The sequence below is a fragment of the Arctopsyche grandis genome, chromosome 3 (assembly GCF_051622035.1).
Source record: "Arctopsyche grandis isolate Sample6627 chromosome 3, ASM5162203v2, whole genome shotgun sequence".
Taxonomy (NCBI): domain Eukaryota; kingdom Metazoa; phylum Arthropoda; class Insecta; order Trichoptera; family Hydropsychidae; genus Arctopsyche; species Arctopsyche grandis.
The window spans coordinates 2858395-2877318 of NC_135357.1; the positions used below are offsets into that span (position 1 = coordinate 2858395).

The 18924-nt window shown below is 30.1% G+C and overlaps 1 protein-coding gene across 1 annotated transcript in view; it reads left to right on the plus strand.

Annotated features, from left to right (window-relative positions):
* Positions 1-9450: 9450 nt before the first annotated feature.
* Positions 9451-18924, plus strand: part of Syt7 (Synaptotagmin 7) — a 31925-nt gene continuing 22451 nt past the window's right edge. Inside the window, exons 1-3 of the mRNA XM_077428358.1 lie at positions 9451-9591; positions 17046-17222; positions 17313-17393. Of these exons, the coding sequence (XP_077284484.1) occupies positions 9451-9591; positions 17046-17222; positions 17313-17393 (399 nt within the window). The remainder of the gene's footprint in view (positions 9592-17045; positions 17223-17312; positions 17394-18924) is intronic.

Consider the following 18924-nt stretch of genomic DNA (forward strand, 5'->3'; position numbering starts at 1 on the left):
AGCGACGAAGCGCTTAATTAGTGTCGCCAGTTTCATTGTTTCGCTTAATTGAATCGAGACGATTTACATTAATTTCAAAGCCTTCGTCTACATACATACATATTTATATAATACTTTTTTCTTCGTCGGTCGCATTGACGTTCAGAATCCGTCTCGAGTTTGCAATATTTTGAAAAAGCGCGTACGTTAATTATTGGCCGAGCGTCGCCGTCGTCGTTTTCCACTTTTTAATCGCGTTTAAAATAAAAATAAAAAGCCAGTTTGTTTTAATAAAGGCCTTTCGCGCACATAAAAGACCCCTTTGCGACGTGTAAAAAAGACCCTCAAGAAAAAATCGTCGTATTAAACAAAAGACTTGTTTTCCACCGAGCGGGAGACTTTTAAACGAGAAAAAGCTTCAAGTAATAAACATTTCATTTGGTTTTAATGTTCAACGTTTAATTACAACGTATTTTAATTATGTGATATTATTTTTTATCAATATCCGGTATGAAATAAGGATAGGAACAAACTTCTCATACCAGGTTTAAATTACATTTATTAAAATATAATAATTCATACATATTCTTCACGTAAAAATTACTGGTAATGAAAATAGTACATCAGTGTTCGCCACGCGAGCTACTTTGGGAGTAGTTCATCTTTCATGTATTTTCCTATTGGTCTTTTTTTCTATAAATGCAGTTGACAGGGGTTTTCAATGTAAAAAAAAAATGTAAGATAACGCTCGCCCTATTTTATTACATACCTCCTTTACGTTTCACATGGCTTTCGTGTTAGTGGTCATTTTTATCTCTTATCCGATCGTTTTCATACTTTGCCATATTGCTCATTTTGGTCATCAATACACAATAATGTATCGTCTGCCATTACGTTGGAGATAAAATATCGTATACAACGCGTTTTAAAAACGGCGCCCGTAAACCTTCCTGGCGTTTAATAAGCGTTCGTCCCGTGTCTTCCAACCTGTTCGCCTTGATATGGCCATATAAGATTTTAATTGTTTAAACGCCTATAATTCACTCTATATTTTATAAAATTTGCTGTATAGGCTCTCGTTATCTCTAATATTTAATTATTTATAGTTTTAACTCTCATATGTATATATAAATTTCAAATTTGGCGTCTAGCTTCATGTAATGTTATACACGATATATATATTGATTTTTGACCAAATATGTCAAATCTGACATTTCACTTTATATCTCTTCAGTCGGTTTTATCTGCGAGATAAGTATTCAATAAGAAGTTATGTTGTATCTAATTGTTAATATGATTTACAATAAGCTTACATACATTTAGTTTTTTTACAATAAGCTTAAATACATATGTACATCACATACACTTATTTTTAGTTATCAGCTGATTTTTAGTCGTTTCGATTCGACATATGTACATACGTCACAGCTAAAACACTGACAACGAAACGTACGAATATAATATGAACATACTAACAGATCAACAAAAAAATATATAATACGATGTTTGTTTCCTCTAGGCAAATTAGTCTCTGGGCATCTAGCGCCATCTATTATTTAATTAATTTTTCTATTGATGTTTTATATTGTTTATATGTAGATAGGTAGGTAGTTTATTTTGAAATACTTCGCCTAATATTATTTTAATAAGTGCCTTTCCAAATAAAACCCTTCAATTCATAATGTATTTTGAACTGTGCATAAATATTTTTCCGAAAAACCGACACTTCTATGTTTATATTAGCGTTTTATACGATCTCATCATCACGACCCGTTTATATAGAGCCACGTGCAAATTAATTCAATTAATTTAATTCAGAAACAACAGGAAATTAAACATCCCCGTCTCACACGCTCGCACATAACGGCATTGCCCTGTACATATATACGCGTATAGACGTTAATTAATTACGCAATCAACAGCTCATTTGTTCCGGGCAAAATGTTGCAGCGTTCTAGAATTAGATAGAGGTTCGAATCTGAAATTTCGGCGAGTGGAAAGTCGTGTCAGCTTCAGAAGGCGTAGCTTTCAGGGCATCCTGTGTAAAGTGGTCTGGATCGTTTGCAAATCTGAGTTGATTTACTTCCTGTAGTGCATAGTTTGAGAAATATCGAGAAATTTCAAGGTAGAAGTTTCGCTCTCGTTTTAATTTACGATCCCTGCGAGAGCAGTTGTGACTGTTTGTTCTTTTGAACTGGATGCTGTTTTCGAAGTTAGTTTTTTTTTTATGGGAGGGTGAATTTTGCGATTTCGTAAAACTGCTATTAAATTAAATTTATCGTTACGACTTACTTTCGTTTGGTGCGGATCAATTTTCAGATAGGAGCAAATCGAGCGAATAAAACGGAATTGTTTTAACTGTTCTTCGTGGTTGATTATGATTGCGCTTTTCTATAGTTTGAGATAAGAATGATTTTAATTCAAATTAGAATTAATTATTCGGTCAACAGAAGATATATATATATATATATATATATATATATATATATATATATATATATATATATATATATATATATATATATATATATATATATATATATATATATATATATATATATATATATATATATATATATATATATATATATATATATATATATATATATATATATATATATATAAAGTGTCGAATGACTTTATCTTTCGGATTTATACTCAGTATTGAGCCCTAACCATATTTTTTTATATTTAAAAAATATGTGTACTTATGTGTGTGTCAAATTTATATATAATATTAAATTTGCATATATGTATAGATAATTGTTGATATGTATTAGATATAATAACTTAAATGAAAACGTATTAAATATATAAAGTAAAAAAACTATTATAATGTCAGAAAATGGAAAAAATTACATAATCTATGACTACTACAGATTTATTTAATTTTTTTATTATAATTTTAATAAAATATTAATATTTTAATATTAAATATCATATATAAACCAGCAGAATATACCAGTGGTTAGCATATGATGCTTTGAACAATTTGGTCACGGGTTCAAATCCCACTGGTTTCTACTGGCCAGACCTTGAATTTGATTCCAGGTCAATCTTTTCCTATCAGAATTTGTCAATTTATCTGATTTTCATTAAAATATTCCAACAAATTGGCAACCTTGCCAATTTTCTGGCAAATCTCCAGTTTTCAGCAATCTCGAATATCGCGAAATTGTATAAAATGCTGCAAATTTACATTTTTGGTAAAAACGCACATAGGGGTTACCTGTTAGGCTTTCCTGGTATAAATTAAAAATAAAAAATAATAATAATAAGTATTTTAGAGGCTATTTATGACGTAAAATTTCATACTTATGACATATGTAGAATAATCTTACATACGATCATACGTATGTAGAATTATTAGAAATCTTTAATGGAATCAATTTATGTAATATTTTAATTTCATCCATGTGTTATAGATACTATATATTATCAGAGTAATAAATAAAACAGTCAGTTTTTTCAATAAATGGCCAGTAACTTTTACAGCTATTAATATTAACAGTATATAATAAAATAATTATAAATGCAAACGTATTTTCGACCAATCAAATACACACCTTAAACAAATTAATACAGAAGATAATTATATATATATATGTATGTTTAATAAACAAAACTTCATCTATTGTTAGTACGTACAAGGATAAAGTAATAACGTATAAATACAATATTAAAATATTTTTAATATCTATACTTTTACTACATGTGTGTGTGTGTGGATAATTTAATCATCCTTCGACAATTCAATTTCAACTGCTTTAAATTAACGAACTCGTATATTTTTAATTTAAATTCATATTTGAGCGAAAGTCATATATTCAGAGGCCACAGTATGTGAAGTTCGCAACGCGTGATTAAATTTGAAACAATTCCGAATTGCGAACGTTGTTGTAGCATCTTCGGGGACTTGACCCCTTAATAGACCGTTTTATGTCGGTCATAACGACGAAACTGAATTTCTCATGTGGTCTAAAATAGCGCGATTATTACTCTTATCATCAGGGGTAAAATAGACAGCAATAAAACCGCACACAAATCAATAGATTATTCGACAAATTTACGGCCACGATTGAAACCAGGCTTTCGTGTCGTAAAACGCGTATAGAAATTACTTTGTAGCGTTCAATTTAACGCGCAACTTTTACAAAGTCTCGAAGCTATTAAAATAAAGGATATTTATTTATTGGATTATGAAAATTTAAATAGTATCTGGATTGTACTGAATTGGAAATATGATTTGTTTTATTATTATTGTGTTTTTAAATGTCTATTCGGCAAATTAATTTTGAGTGTTTTAAAAACTCTCAACGAATTATTTTTATACAAATTCCTTAGACGGAGAATAAATAAATATGTAATTTCTGAAATGTACAAGTAAATCAACAAAAATAATATAAAAATCGTTTAATCGTATTTTGAGCTTCACGTTTACTGAAGAAAAGAGCGCTTGAAAAGTTTTCGCATAAATTTAATTTTTTATGACAGACAAAATAAAAATACTGATTTCTTTCAACCTTTTGTATTTTAAATGAAAAATTATGAGTGCCAGTTTAATTCAAAGTATTTGAAAAAAGGATAATTAAAAAAATAACTTAAAACTTGTAGGTTATTAATGACTGATATATTATTCAAGGAATGCTTTTTCGTAATATGTTTATAAAATTCAATCAACAATGATAGTTTTTCTACATTAAAACGCATGTAAGTCTTACTTTATTCAAAATTAATTCTTTACAAATACATTAAAACCAATTGAAGGTCATTTTAATATGAACATGTAATCATATTGACTTGAATCGAAAAACTTAAGGTGTATTTTTGTTTCATGAAACTCAATATCAATACATTTTAGATTTTTAATATTTAAACGACATATTAAAGATTCGTTCAAGTTTTAATTTATTCGTTAAACCTATTTAAATTTAATTATAACCTTAATATGAGTACATAAATATATCATCATCATCATCCACTGCTGGATGAAGGCCTCTCAAACAGGCTTCCACTCGTCTCTGTTTTGCGCAACTCTCATCCATCTCACTTCACATATTATCCTTATTTCGTCTATCCATCTTCCCTGCGGTCTTCCTTTTACCCTTTTTCATTCTCTCGGGTACCGTTCTAGCACTTCTTTTGACCACCTTTCATCCATTCTTCTAGCCACGTGGCCCGCCCATTGCCATTTCAATCTCTTCACTCTATTTATATCATTTATATCATACTTTTCAACCATGTATTCCACTTCCCGTCTTTCCTCGTTATGCCAAGCATACAGCTTACTATTCTTCTTGAGTGTATTGAAATTTTTTTGACATCTTGGCATTCAATATCCATTCCATACGTCATCACTGGTAAAACACATTGATCGAAGATCTATGTGGAAACAATTTGGTACATTGTTTATTAATGATGTTTTTTATATATAAGTTTTTCATTGAAAGGTCAACTTGATTTGTTTGAGTCGTTCCAAATTTGATTAAACATAATTAAAAAATCAGATTCAATTTGACCGCTTCGCCTGTAGTTAATTAGCGATTTTCTCACGGCTATGGAGTTAATCAATGCGACTTTTCACCCCTTAATTGAGTCATCGTTTCATCCCCCCACCATTTCAACACTGACGAAGTTTCTCAGAAGTTTCACAACCGGGATCAGTCAGCATCCACCGACCGTACCAAACGCATTATCCGCCGCTTGAATACTTGCGAAATTTCGACGAGAGCCAACTTTTTCCACGAGTTTTTGAATTATCTCGTAAATTACAAAACGCGGGGCGAAAAGCAGGAAAAGAGACGTGAGAGTAAGAGGGGAGAGAAGTGGTGGGGAAATTCTCACGTTTTGACACCGGCAACCTCTTTTTCCTCTCCTATTTACATTTTCCAATTTTCACATTTGCCGAGTCGAGCTTTTACATACATATATACGAGAGCTGGATTGGACGACTATGAAAAAGGTCGTATACATACATATATAGTTATATGAAAGGTTATTTACTCGGTCTTGTGTAATAGCTTCTTCACTTGGCGCTTTTAGTCATACGAGAAATTCAAAAGAAAATGGGAGTTCCGTCAAAAACGATTTTCCTGGATGAAAATCGTTGACCAAAAATCTATTGAAGTGAGCTTTTAAAAGGGCGAAATTTTCCTCTTTGGATTTTTTCCTTGTACTATTATGACATTACAAAAGGGTTTCGATAAAAATGTTTCGTTCAGCACTTTCGTATATCGTTATTGACGCACAAATGCGCCATTTCAATATTCAAATTTGTAAGTATGGATTTATTATACTTATACGAATAAAATTTCAACATCTTTATTTTATTATATTGTATATAGGGATTGCAATTAACTGTCAAATTTCATAAACCGGTAAACGATAAATGATTTTTCATACTACCGGGATTCGTTAACCCAAATTGACTCTTAAATAATTAAAAATAAATCTCAGGTTGATAATGTTTTGTAAATGCATTAATGTAAATTCGTTATAATAAAAGTTTGAACCATTTGATCATATTTGAAACAATCTGATCGCATTCATTACGATTTGGTTGGTCTTTATTTTCGGTTTATTTATCAATTTGAAATTTCCACATTTGATACTGAAAATAAATAATTTGCAGACAACCTAATCCACAATACTCCATTCACATCGATTTTTAATGTGATTTTATGCAAAAATATGCCTATATACCAAAAAATATACCAAATTCGATAAAATAGTTTACGGTAAATACGGGTAAATCAAAGAAAAAAATACCAATACTACTGATATTACCGGTAATACTGATATTACTGGTACTACCGATATTAACGGGACTATCGATATTACCGGTACAACCGATGTTAACGGTACTACCGATATTACCGGTACTACCGATATTACCGGTACAACCGATATTACCGGTACTACCGGTATAGCGATGTTTGACGATTTTCCGGTAAACCGGAATTGCAATCCCATATTTTATATAACTCGAGTTAAATTTACAATCAGTTCAAACTGATGTTGTAAGATTGAAAAGATACAAACTTTATTAATATTCTTAACCATTTAATGTGAAAATGTTCGACATAAAAATAGAAGTAAAAGTCGTAGTGTCAAACTTCTATTATTCTTTTGACAGACCCTATAAGAAACATATCCATTGACAAATTCCAAATAAAAAATTGTTTCTGATGCTATTTTGATTGAAATACCAATTTATCACGTCCGGTTTGGAGGTCATCTTGACAAATAAATTAAACTCAATCATAAAATTTTTAATAATATTATATCTGGTTTTTGATAATATTTTCAGTCATTGAATAATCGCATAAAAGTAGATCATAAAACCAATTGCATTATATTGTGTAATAAAGCCGTATGTATTGCCATACAAGATATGTAAAAATGCATGTACTAGTCGGGGAGAAACTGCTATGATGGATACTTCAAACTCACTGTATGCTCACTCTATGTCTATTTAATGGCATAATTACGGTTGTGAGTGGTTTAAAAACGTTTCTAATGTAATACAGGGTATATCAATTCTGATTTTCACCACACCGATATGATCTTTCGCATAATCCGATTAACTTTTGTTTGCTTTTCCGAGGCACGCACATTAAAACGGTGTGTTTTGGATAAATATTTGCGCGCTTTCAACTCCATACGTTGCCTATTTGTTGTGATGAAACTTTACGCATTAAGTAACTTTTATCTGTTACTCGTACGCTCGTGTGTGTCTTAAGAATCAAATTTTCCGACACTGTTTGCCATTTGCGGAAAAGTTTCGCGAATAATTCGTTCGCATTATGCGATGGGCGTTTTTTCAGGATTTTTTTTGCACTTTTTCGCCTTAGAAATAATTGAAAACTACTTTTTCCTCTTTGCAAAAATAGAGTAATTCTGTACGATTTTATACCGCAATTTAACAGACTGTGAACGGTTGATAATCGATAAATTTTGAACCTTTTCCATAGCGCATAGACAAAATACCCTTTGAATGATATAACTTTATACAATGTTTGCTTCAAATATTCATAAATATTTGTTCTACTTATGAATATTCAAATTTTTAAATTTTCCAATATGTATTCTTTACGAAAAATTATAAAAAATACTTTCATGTTTTATTTTGTATATTGTATAAAATGGTGCAAATTTTAATCAAAAATTCTTTTTTATTTTAACAAATTCTATATTTATTATGAATTTGAATGTCAATCACATTATTTGAATTGTAATATGTTATTTTAATTTATTTTCTGCTACTGAAATATGTATATTAGATATATAAAAACACTACTGAACATGCATATTTTAAAAATACAACAACATTTTCAAATTTCATTTCCTTACTGAAGCTTTCTTACTATCCAACTATACAAAAATCAGAATTACACTTAAAATTACACAAATCGAAATTACACTTAAAATCTTGAGGACATTTGGTTAAACAACAACAATTTAACTTAAAAAACACAACTAGTTTAACTAAAAAGACAAACGCATGTAGAGCTTTTATTTTTTTAATACAAAATAAGCAGAAGAAATTTGTCTTTTTTGAAAACATATATTTTATAAACTATTAAAATAAATATTACACTAAAGTTCCTTAGTTTTGTCTTTACAATACAATGATATGAAGTATTTGCATTATTATTAAAATTATATTTAAGTACTTTCACATACATTTAATTTCATAATTTCTTTAAAATATATTACTGTTTATTTTGTACATAAATTACTGCATAAACGTAGAAGAAAAACATACAACGCTGCTTATCTAGTATATATTCAAACCATACATTTATAGAACAAAACTTCAGAACAGGGTCAAACTCAAAAGTCCAAATTACGCATAACAAACTATAACATAACACAAAATTACGTTACGTATCGCGTCGTTTGGCCTAGTTCTACTTTTCATTCTAAAAACCTAAGCAGTAGGCGGAAAATTATTCGATTGTTATTGGTCAGAAAAGTTTCAAAAGGGTATATATTAATTATTATTAATAAAAAAATAAATAAAACAATTGTGTACTATGCACAATGTGCACAGTAAGCATATACATCGTGTACATTGCGCAGTGCATACATAAAATTAAATTATTTTTATAAAATAGTATCCACAGTGTCATTAAATGAAATTTTTGCAATTATTTTTTATTATCTCATGAATCCGTAATGCAAATGGGGGGGTTACTCCTCTTCCCCTAGATATGTCCTTGAATATACCGCGTTTGTTTACAGAAACTTATTATTAAAATTGCGTCAGATTCTTTTGTAGTTCTTTTTCGACCAATAGGAATCGAGATCGACATTTCGCCTACTGCCTAGTAGTATAGAATAGTTTATACTGTATTAGTAGATTTCCTCTTCCTCTATCAACACTTCACCGCCATTTTACAACGTGAAAAAAAAATCATTTCCATTACCCTGATCTTCCTGCTGATATTTCCTTTGCCTAACCAGCAGATGGCGTTCCTGCAGAATCGCTCCATCTCGCTGGTGGACATGTACATCGACAACTCGGAGCCTTCGGAGAACGTCGGCCAGATCCACTTCTCACTCGAGTACGACTTCCAGAATACCACCCTCATCCTGAGGATACTCCAGGTGAGCACTGTGTTCAAAAAGAAGAAGAAAAACGCGTCCAGGGGGCGCTAATTGCGCCTTTAAAAACTACGCTCTCCAAGACGACGATTCTGAGCACGCTGAACACACGGCACTAATTGCACATAGAAAATATGACGATTTCGTAGCACATGATTTTTTTCGTTAAAAAAATGGTAGAGTAGATTTTATTTTATAACTTTAAATTACAGTAGTTAATTCTTTTTTGATAAAAAAAAATAGCCGTACCATTTTTCGTCATGGCTTGTCCTTTTTTTTGCTTAAATTTGAATCGAAGTTTCTTTTTTAACTTTTATTTAAAATATGTATTAAATCTTTAGCCGAGTTTAACTACATATACATATAATAAACTAGTGGTTTTACCCGGCTTCGCTCGGTATTTGTAATATAAACCGCTTAAACATGACTAATCTTATAGTAAACATTTTATTAAATTTATTTGAATAGCTTTATTTTATATAAATTTATTTGAATATTCATTTTTTTTTATTAAATTGATTGTCACGAACAAACAAACATATAAACTAAGTCTCTTTTGAAATTATATGTATACCAGAACCCGGCGCCTGCGCCCTCAACGCCTGCGCCCCCGGTGACCCCCGGGGCCGGAATCGAATTTTTCCAACGAATAATACTTATATACATACATATATACACACACATATATATATATATATATATATATATATATATATATATATATATATACAAAGTCTCCTTCAAAATTATATATTAAATAGTGGGAGTAATTATTTATAAATATAATAGCACAATTTCATATGTTTGTTTGTTTGTGGTAACATTTTTACAGTCGATTCAATGTAGCGTGAAACAAGAACCGAGCATGCTGTCGCATTCATACAATATATTGTAGCATTCTAAGGAAGGGAAATAATTTATTTATTTTTATTAAATTATTTCTTATTTAACTTTATAATATTATTACAATATAATTCAATGCAAGGTCTTTAATAATATTACTGTTAGTTTTACTGTCCATAACATGACGTTGACAATTACTTTTACAGTCTAAAAAATATAAATTTCCATTAATATAAAATATATACGTAATCCATTAATAAATTAATAATATCAATAACTTACGTATTTTTTTGATGTAAATATTTCAAAATACGAAACACGAACTCAAAACTAACAAAAAATAAAAGTCAAATTATACGCACGAACAATGTTGTATTTCTTGATCAAGGTGCAATGCGAAACTGAAACGAAATATAATTGGCCATCGCGGGTCGAATGCATTTTACGTGCATTAAGTTTCATGCTAGATCGGTTTAAATTATGTTACGTCCTTACAATGTTACAATGCACGAATGCGACAGCATGCTCGACTACCGATACATAATTAATTTCAAATCGTAATTTGTTCACCGGAAATGCATTGTAGCTACATATAAGTAGAAAGGTCACGGGTTCGAGTCCAGGGCTAAAATATTTTTCTTTGGTTTTTACATACATACATATATGTATATATATATATTTATATATATATATTTATATATATATATATATATATATATATATATATATATATATATATCGTTTGTCGTTATATGTATGTATCTTATGAAAATTTATCGGGCCTATACCATAGTCTATAAATATAAATATTACCTAGCGGTAATTTAATTGAACAATTTTTAGTTGGGGCTCAAACCAATTGCTAAATTTTTTGCAATAAATATCACCTTTCCAATTTTCGCGTAATTTAAATTTGGCCTAAATAAGCTCAAATTTAAAGCTGTAGATATTTATAACATTCACAATTTTTTCCTTTGGATTTTTTGCTAATTAAAATTTTTATTTTACGCTTTCCACAAATTTATTTTAATGTTTGCCTAATATAAACTAAAGTGCTCAAAACATTATCATAAACAAGTTTGCTCTATTTTTAAATTTTTATTTCCGTAGTTTTAGCGCACAACTCTTTAAGCTTGCACACATTTTAAAAATGATTCGAAATATAATAATCTACACAAACATAGATTATGCAAATATATTTACTAGATTTTTAATTTGCTGGTATCCACAGTTATTTTTTTAAATTACTTCAAGTCATTTCAAAAATTCTTAACTACTAGTAAATATACATATATTGTATATATATATCATGTAGTTTTGAAATATTACTTGTGACAACCCTGCATATGTTACTCACCATACAGACAAAAGAGGTGAGTGTTAAATCAGGATATATGTATAGGTATACGTGAAATTAGGGGAGTGTCAAGATTCCTTCAATTTATTATCATAATATAAAGAGCGGTTTCGTTTGGGTCGAGTCGTAAATGACAAACTGTCGATTTTGCTTTATGACATCACAATAAAAACGCCCTGAGATCGTTTGCACGAGTGCTACTTAACATTGAAAGGGTTAAGGCAACCAATTGTCACTGATATGAAGACCTTTCATAGCATCGAGTAGAATACCTTGGTTAAAATGTAAAAATTATATATATACATAAATCATTTCTAAAATTCACATTTCATATATTTTTTCATATTTAAATTTAAAAAAGCATAATGAAATTACGAAAAAGTAATGCTGTACTTCATTTAATAAAAATATCTACGCTGGCTTTCAGTTGGCTTATGATAATGATGTAAAGGAATTTAATTAATTTTTGTTCAAAATTTTAATGCGTAGAAACAACTCTAAATTTCAATTAAACATATTGAGCATAAGCTTCATCTAAGCCAATTTAATCGTAACAGCAAAAATAAAGGAAAGCAAAATCGTTGATGAATTATGATATGATAAACCTTAATTTGTAAGCGAATATTTAACTAGTATAATTTGTATAACTTTAACTAGTAATAATTCTTGTAATATTCGCAAGAAATATTCAATAACCATGATTGAATCATCACTGTGTATATTAAAAGATATTTCAAATATTAAAACTTCAACTCTTGATGATGCAACCTTTATTTTTCATATGAATGAATATATACATAGATACTAAAATTGATTTTGATTTTTAAATGCTTTTGATTATTACTAAATTATGTTCACAATACATCTTATATATATTTTAATAGCTATTAATCTACTGATCATTTTCTATTTTATAATTTTAATTTAATTTTGTTAGTAATCATAGTATTATATCATTCTAATGTTAATTTAGTACAGCATAATAAGAAAAAGAGCTCAAAAACCTATTTACAATTCTTATAAATGCTCATAATACATCTAATACATAATATCAATTTAAAGTTCTTTAAAATCGACGATCTAAAGCAGATTGTGTTTAGGTAATCTGTGTTTATACCTGAAGGGTATAGACATTTTGTTGTAATCATAGAGACTCTTCACAGGTGTGTTAGTATGGTTATTAGAGATTCTGTCATAGAATCTACTGGTTAGTTTGTTAGTAGTGTCTGTAACGAACGGAATATTATTTATGGCATGCAGATTTTTCAAGTTAGTATATATGAGTGTATTATAAATTATTTTTAGGGATTTGTTTTGTATTATTTGGAGCTTGGAAAGGTAAGTATTCGAGGCGTTATTCCATACAGGTGAAGCATAGGTTAATAATAGTAATATGAGCGCGCGATATAACTTTAATTCATTTTGAGTTGATAAAGAACTATGGCGATTAAATTTTGGGTATATTGAGGATATAGCCCACATCGTCTTGCATCTCATTCTTTTATCGAACGTTACTCCTAAATATTTTATTACTGACTGCCATTTCAGACTTTCTCCAGAGGGGATTTTCAGATCTGAACTTGGCTTATGCTTTCTAACACTAAATGATATGGCGTCTGTTTTGGTTTGATTAATTTGAATTAATTTTGTATATATGGGTGTGTTATAAATTATTTTTAAGTTTGAAAAGGTTAGTATTCGAGGCGTTATGCCATACAGTTAATAATGGTAATACGAGCACGCATATAAATTAAATAAAAATATTAAATTTCTACAAATAAAAATCACTCTCAATATACAGCACTTGTTGCATTGTATAAAGCTTAGAAATAAAACTGAGGGGCTTAAATTTTAGCAGTTTTAATAATTCTACAAAATAAAACTTGAAATATAAATACTCTCTAATTCGTATTCTAATTTAAAATAAAATAAAAAAAATGTGTCGTGATGGTGAATGGTTACATTCTAACAGCATTAATTTAATTTTTACACATGCAATGCAATGCAACAATTATAATGAGCAGTCTGAAGTACAATGAACACGCGAGTGCTCATTGCCTAATTTTCAAATAATTCAACCCTTTGCGACCAGCGATTTTTTTCGGTCAGTGGTAACGGCAAGCTGTCCATGCGTGAGAGCTGTCCACTGTTATGGCTGGATGAGTCGCCGACCGAGTTTATTGATCGAATTTCATTACGGCTCGACGAGTAATTACTTATTTATAATAAAATTCCTGAGGGGTGGTGGTGGAAGGACAAAACCACCCCACATCTCCCCCCCCCCCTTCCGCATAAACATCCCCTTCCAGGCATAACCCCGTCGAATGACCTCTCCGACTTTCCCATTTTCATTGGTCGAATTGTGTGTCCTTTTGTTGTTTTTGCGCGGCAGCCGAACTCGAATCGACGTCTATTTACTTTGGTTTGTTTTAATCTTTGCGAAGCGTTGAAAGGGTTTCAATTTTAGGCGGAAACCTTTGCCAGATAATGTATTGTGTTTTGAAATTGTATTGTATTAAAATCTACTATGTAGATTTTAATATAGTACTATTACCAACTAATACATTGAATAATGAATTAATTTATAGTACACCCATATACATATATACTAACTTGAAAAAACTGCATGCCATATATAATATTCCGTTTGTTACAGACATTACTAACAAACTAACCAGTAGATTATATGACAGAATCACTAATAACCATACTAACACACTTGTGAAGAGTCTCGGTGATTACAACAAAATGTCTATATATATATATGTCAACACCTGTATGGAATAACGCCTCAAATACTCACCTTTCCAAGCTCGAAATAATACAAAATAAATCCCTAAAAATAATTTATAACACACCCATATATATACTAACTTGAAAAAACTGCATGCCATAAATAATATTCCTTACAGACATTACTAACAAACTAACCAGTAGATTATATGACAGAATCACTAATAACCATACTACTTGTGAAGAGTCTCGCTGCTTACATCAAAATCTCTATACCCTTCAGGTATAACACACAGATTACCTTACCACAATCTACTTTATATCGTCGACTTTAGAGAACCTTTAATTCAAATTATATATTAGATGTATTATGAGCATTTATAAGAATTGTAAATAGGTTTTTGAGCTCTTTTTCCTATTATGCTGTACATTAACATTAGAATAATATTATTCTATGATTACTAACCAAATTAAATTAAAATTGTAAAATAGAAAATGATTAGTAGTTCAGTAGCTATTAAAATAAATATAAGATGTATTGTGAACATAATTTCGTAATAATAAAAAGCATTTCAAAATCAAATAAAAAATCTAACATAAATAATCAAAAACTTTCAAATAATTCCATTTACAAAATTTTAATTAATATTTATTAGTAATAAAATATCTAAAATATCTTTTTTTTTTGTTTGTAGATTCATGCAGCATATTTTATTTTTTAAATACATTTATACATATGTTATAAATAAGAGTGTGAAGCTCGAATCAGTATAGACTGACTAGTAAGTGTATTCATCATCAAAATCACCCAGTAACAATATACACGGGAGAATGAATGAACACGATTACTAACAAATTCATACACTAGCTATCCATACGCAGTAAATGTTTACGAAAGGCACAACAAATTGATATTTTTAGCAAGTATATAGTCAGCCGATGAAGGGTTAATCTAAAAACTGAAAGAATGCGACATTATGTGGAAGAACATATTATTAATGAACAAAATGTAACCTAACCTAAAGTCGTAGGTAATACGGATGTACGTAATTGTAAAACTTCTACAGTGGATTTAACCTTGCTAATTATTGTCTATTTCGTATCAATTCAACAAAAAATTAGATATTTGAACACAACCAGTTATGTATATTCATGAGCATAAAACTCATTGGAAGAGCAACATCAACCTTTGGTCAGCTGTCAAACCACTCAAATTTAATTTGTTAGCAGATTTACTAGTGCAGCAAGTGCATGAATTTGCGCGTAAGTGTATACTTTGTCTAGTGTGAGTATCTGTAGAATCTAGCGTCGTAATATTTAGCTATAAACCAAAGCTAGTGTACACACTTACTAGTTACTGTATACCGATTCGAGATTTGACGCTCTTACGGTGATATAACATACATACATATACATAACCATTGAAAGTACATATTTAATGACAAGTTTTCCAATTGATTTTGATAACTATGAGCATATTTGGATATGACGATTGATCAACTATAATACGGTCATAAAATATGAATTAGTAGTTTCTTAATTTTGGTTATACATATGTATATAAATATTTATTTTGTTTTCTTTAGCCAATATATAGATACATACTATTATAATGGTTTGTTCAATGAATTTTCTTATTTGATTTTGTTTATACAGAAATCCCTAACCTTCATTAACTGAATCATATGCCTTTCCTAACTCATTTCATTCTACTACAGGAAATAAATTGTATATTTAAAAACACTCAATCTTGACAGAAGATAAAATACCAAATAGCAAAGTCTATACTTCCGGAAAATCTAGTGAACGTTTGAATCCTGTGAAAATGCAACCTTTTCCTGAATTAGACGCAATTATTAGTAATGCAATATATAATCATAATCTCTATTTACTGAATCATCTCCCTTTTCTTATCTATTCTTCTGCTTAATCAACTGTAAGCAACAAAGTGCATTTTCAAAAATACTCAATTATGACAGACGTTAAAAAACCTTTTGCAAAAGAGTCTATATTTCCAGAAAATCTAGTAACCGTTGAAATCCCAAGAAATGAAACCGTTTCCGGTATCAAAAACAATTACGTATTAATTTCAAAGCAAAAGTACCTTGTTTTGCTATCGTATTAATTTTAAATTTTTTCAATTCCGAATTAAATTTCGATACATTTTCAATTAACCCCAAAAGCAACAAATAACAACGCAAGACATTTTATACATATTGTACGATTGTGTAATATGTTTAATATATAATAAATATATCATAGACTCGGCAGAGTATTACATCATCCCATTTTGAACGAATTCACAAAAAATCTTCATGGAAAATTCGAAGGATATTCGCCGTGGGATCTCATCGCATCGATAAAATTTAACGAACCAAATAGGAAAGAGTTTTCAAAACTCTTCGCAAAGACAAATTTTGGGTCGATTAGATCCGCAGCTTAACGACCCGATCGAGGCAAATCACATTATACGACCTGGTATGTGTATATTTTTTTTTTCTCTCTACGACATCTCTTTTTCCAGGGTAAAGAACTACCGGCGAAGGATCTGAGTGGCACGTCGGACCCCTACGTCAGGGTGACCCTACTTCCGGACAAGAAGCATCGTCTCGAGACCAAGATCAAAAGAAGGACCCTGAACCCCAGGTGGAATGAGACCTTCTATTTTGAAGGATTTCCCATACAGAAGCTCCAGAGCAGGGTATCTCGTCCCCCTTATATCGCACTGATCGAATTACCTCGTGTCAAACTTAACTTATTTGTTTTTGTGGTTGTTTTGTGTCATTTTCAGGTACTCCACCTGCACGTTTTTGACTATGATCGATTCTCCAGAGACGATTCTATCGGTGAAGTGTTCCTACCTTTGTGTCAGGTGAGTGCCAATCGATCATTGTCGATAGTGTAATTACTCAGTGTGAGCCGAAATTTATCGCCCTATTTACGAATACTCATAACTTTTGTAATATTGAATAATATTACAAATTTCTTTTCTGTATAAAAAAAATTCAAGAAGGAATTCGTTCAATGGGGCTTACTTTAAATTAAAATTGTACTAAATTAGTACTATTTCACAAAGATTTATTTGTATCATCAATCTTTGCATTGTGAATTAATAACAGTGTTTATGGGACTTCAAACGAAGTTTCATACATTTTTCGTATAATTTTAATGACACCAGGCAAACTTCTTATTTTTACATACCTCCTTTATTAATAAGTATCACTTTTTATTTATTTATTTAAACAAACATAATTGAAGCATTTCTACTTTAAAAATTTATTTAAAAAATAATAGCAAAACATACATTTGTAATACTACAAAATGATCTGAAAAGTATATATTTTTTTTTTTAATTTTTTTTTTACATATATACCAGGAAGGCCTTACAGGTAAATCCCAATGCGCCTTCCTGGCCAATTACAAATACAAATACAGCATTTTTATTATAAGTCGTTGAATTGCGAGACACCGAAATAACTCGCAAATTAACGAGACATCTATGAATTGTACATAAATTTTTATTGTACATCAATCAAATTTTTCAAATAGTGGTGACATAGTAGGTAGGAAGGATTTTTAGCCAATTTTTTTTCGGGAACCGTTTCAACAATGAAATCAGAGAAAATTGGCAAACTCTGATAGGAAACGATCAACCTGGAGTCACAAATCCAGGTCTGACCAACAGCATACTCTGAAAAATTAATTTTCATTCAGGGATAGAACCCGGCACCTTCTTGACGGTAAGCAAAAGCTTAACGTCCGAGCTATGCTGCTGGCTTGTAAAAGTACTTGTAAAAGTTATTTCTTAGGATCGTTTCATTGAACGCGTCTGCTAATTTTTTGTTAAAATACATGAAACAAATATATTTAGTCCCATTATTGTTAAAGTAAAATTACGTATATAAATATACGTAATTTTACTTTAAAAAAATTTAAATCATTTTAAAACGCAAATCTCATTTTCGTTGTATTAAATACATATATGATTGATAATTGCGGGTTTTTATTTATTATTAATGAATCTCTAAATAATTTAATAAATATATATTATATTTTAATGTATTTAAAATTAAAAAAATAATAATATACACTTAGAATGTGAAGGTATAGTCAATTAAAGTAAGGTGATACATTTTGGGCCGCTTTGCTGAAGATCGATTCGTGCGTAATTTGATGGGCTTAAACGTTCCAAGTCGACACAATTTCCACATTCAAAGTCATTAATCATCAACTTTAGAGTCTTAACCTTTTCGGCGTTGACAATCGAGTTCGATAGGAATTACAGGCCCACATTGAGGGAGTGATTAACGCTAAATAACCACGCTCGGCCCTCAGGGTCAATATATTCCACAAAGTGAAGGCTGTCGACCGAAACACAAAGGATGTTGGAGTGGGGAGGGTAA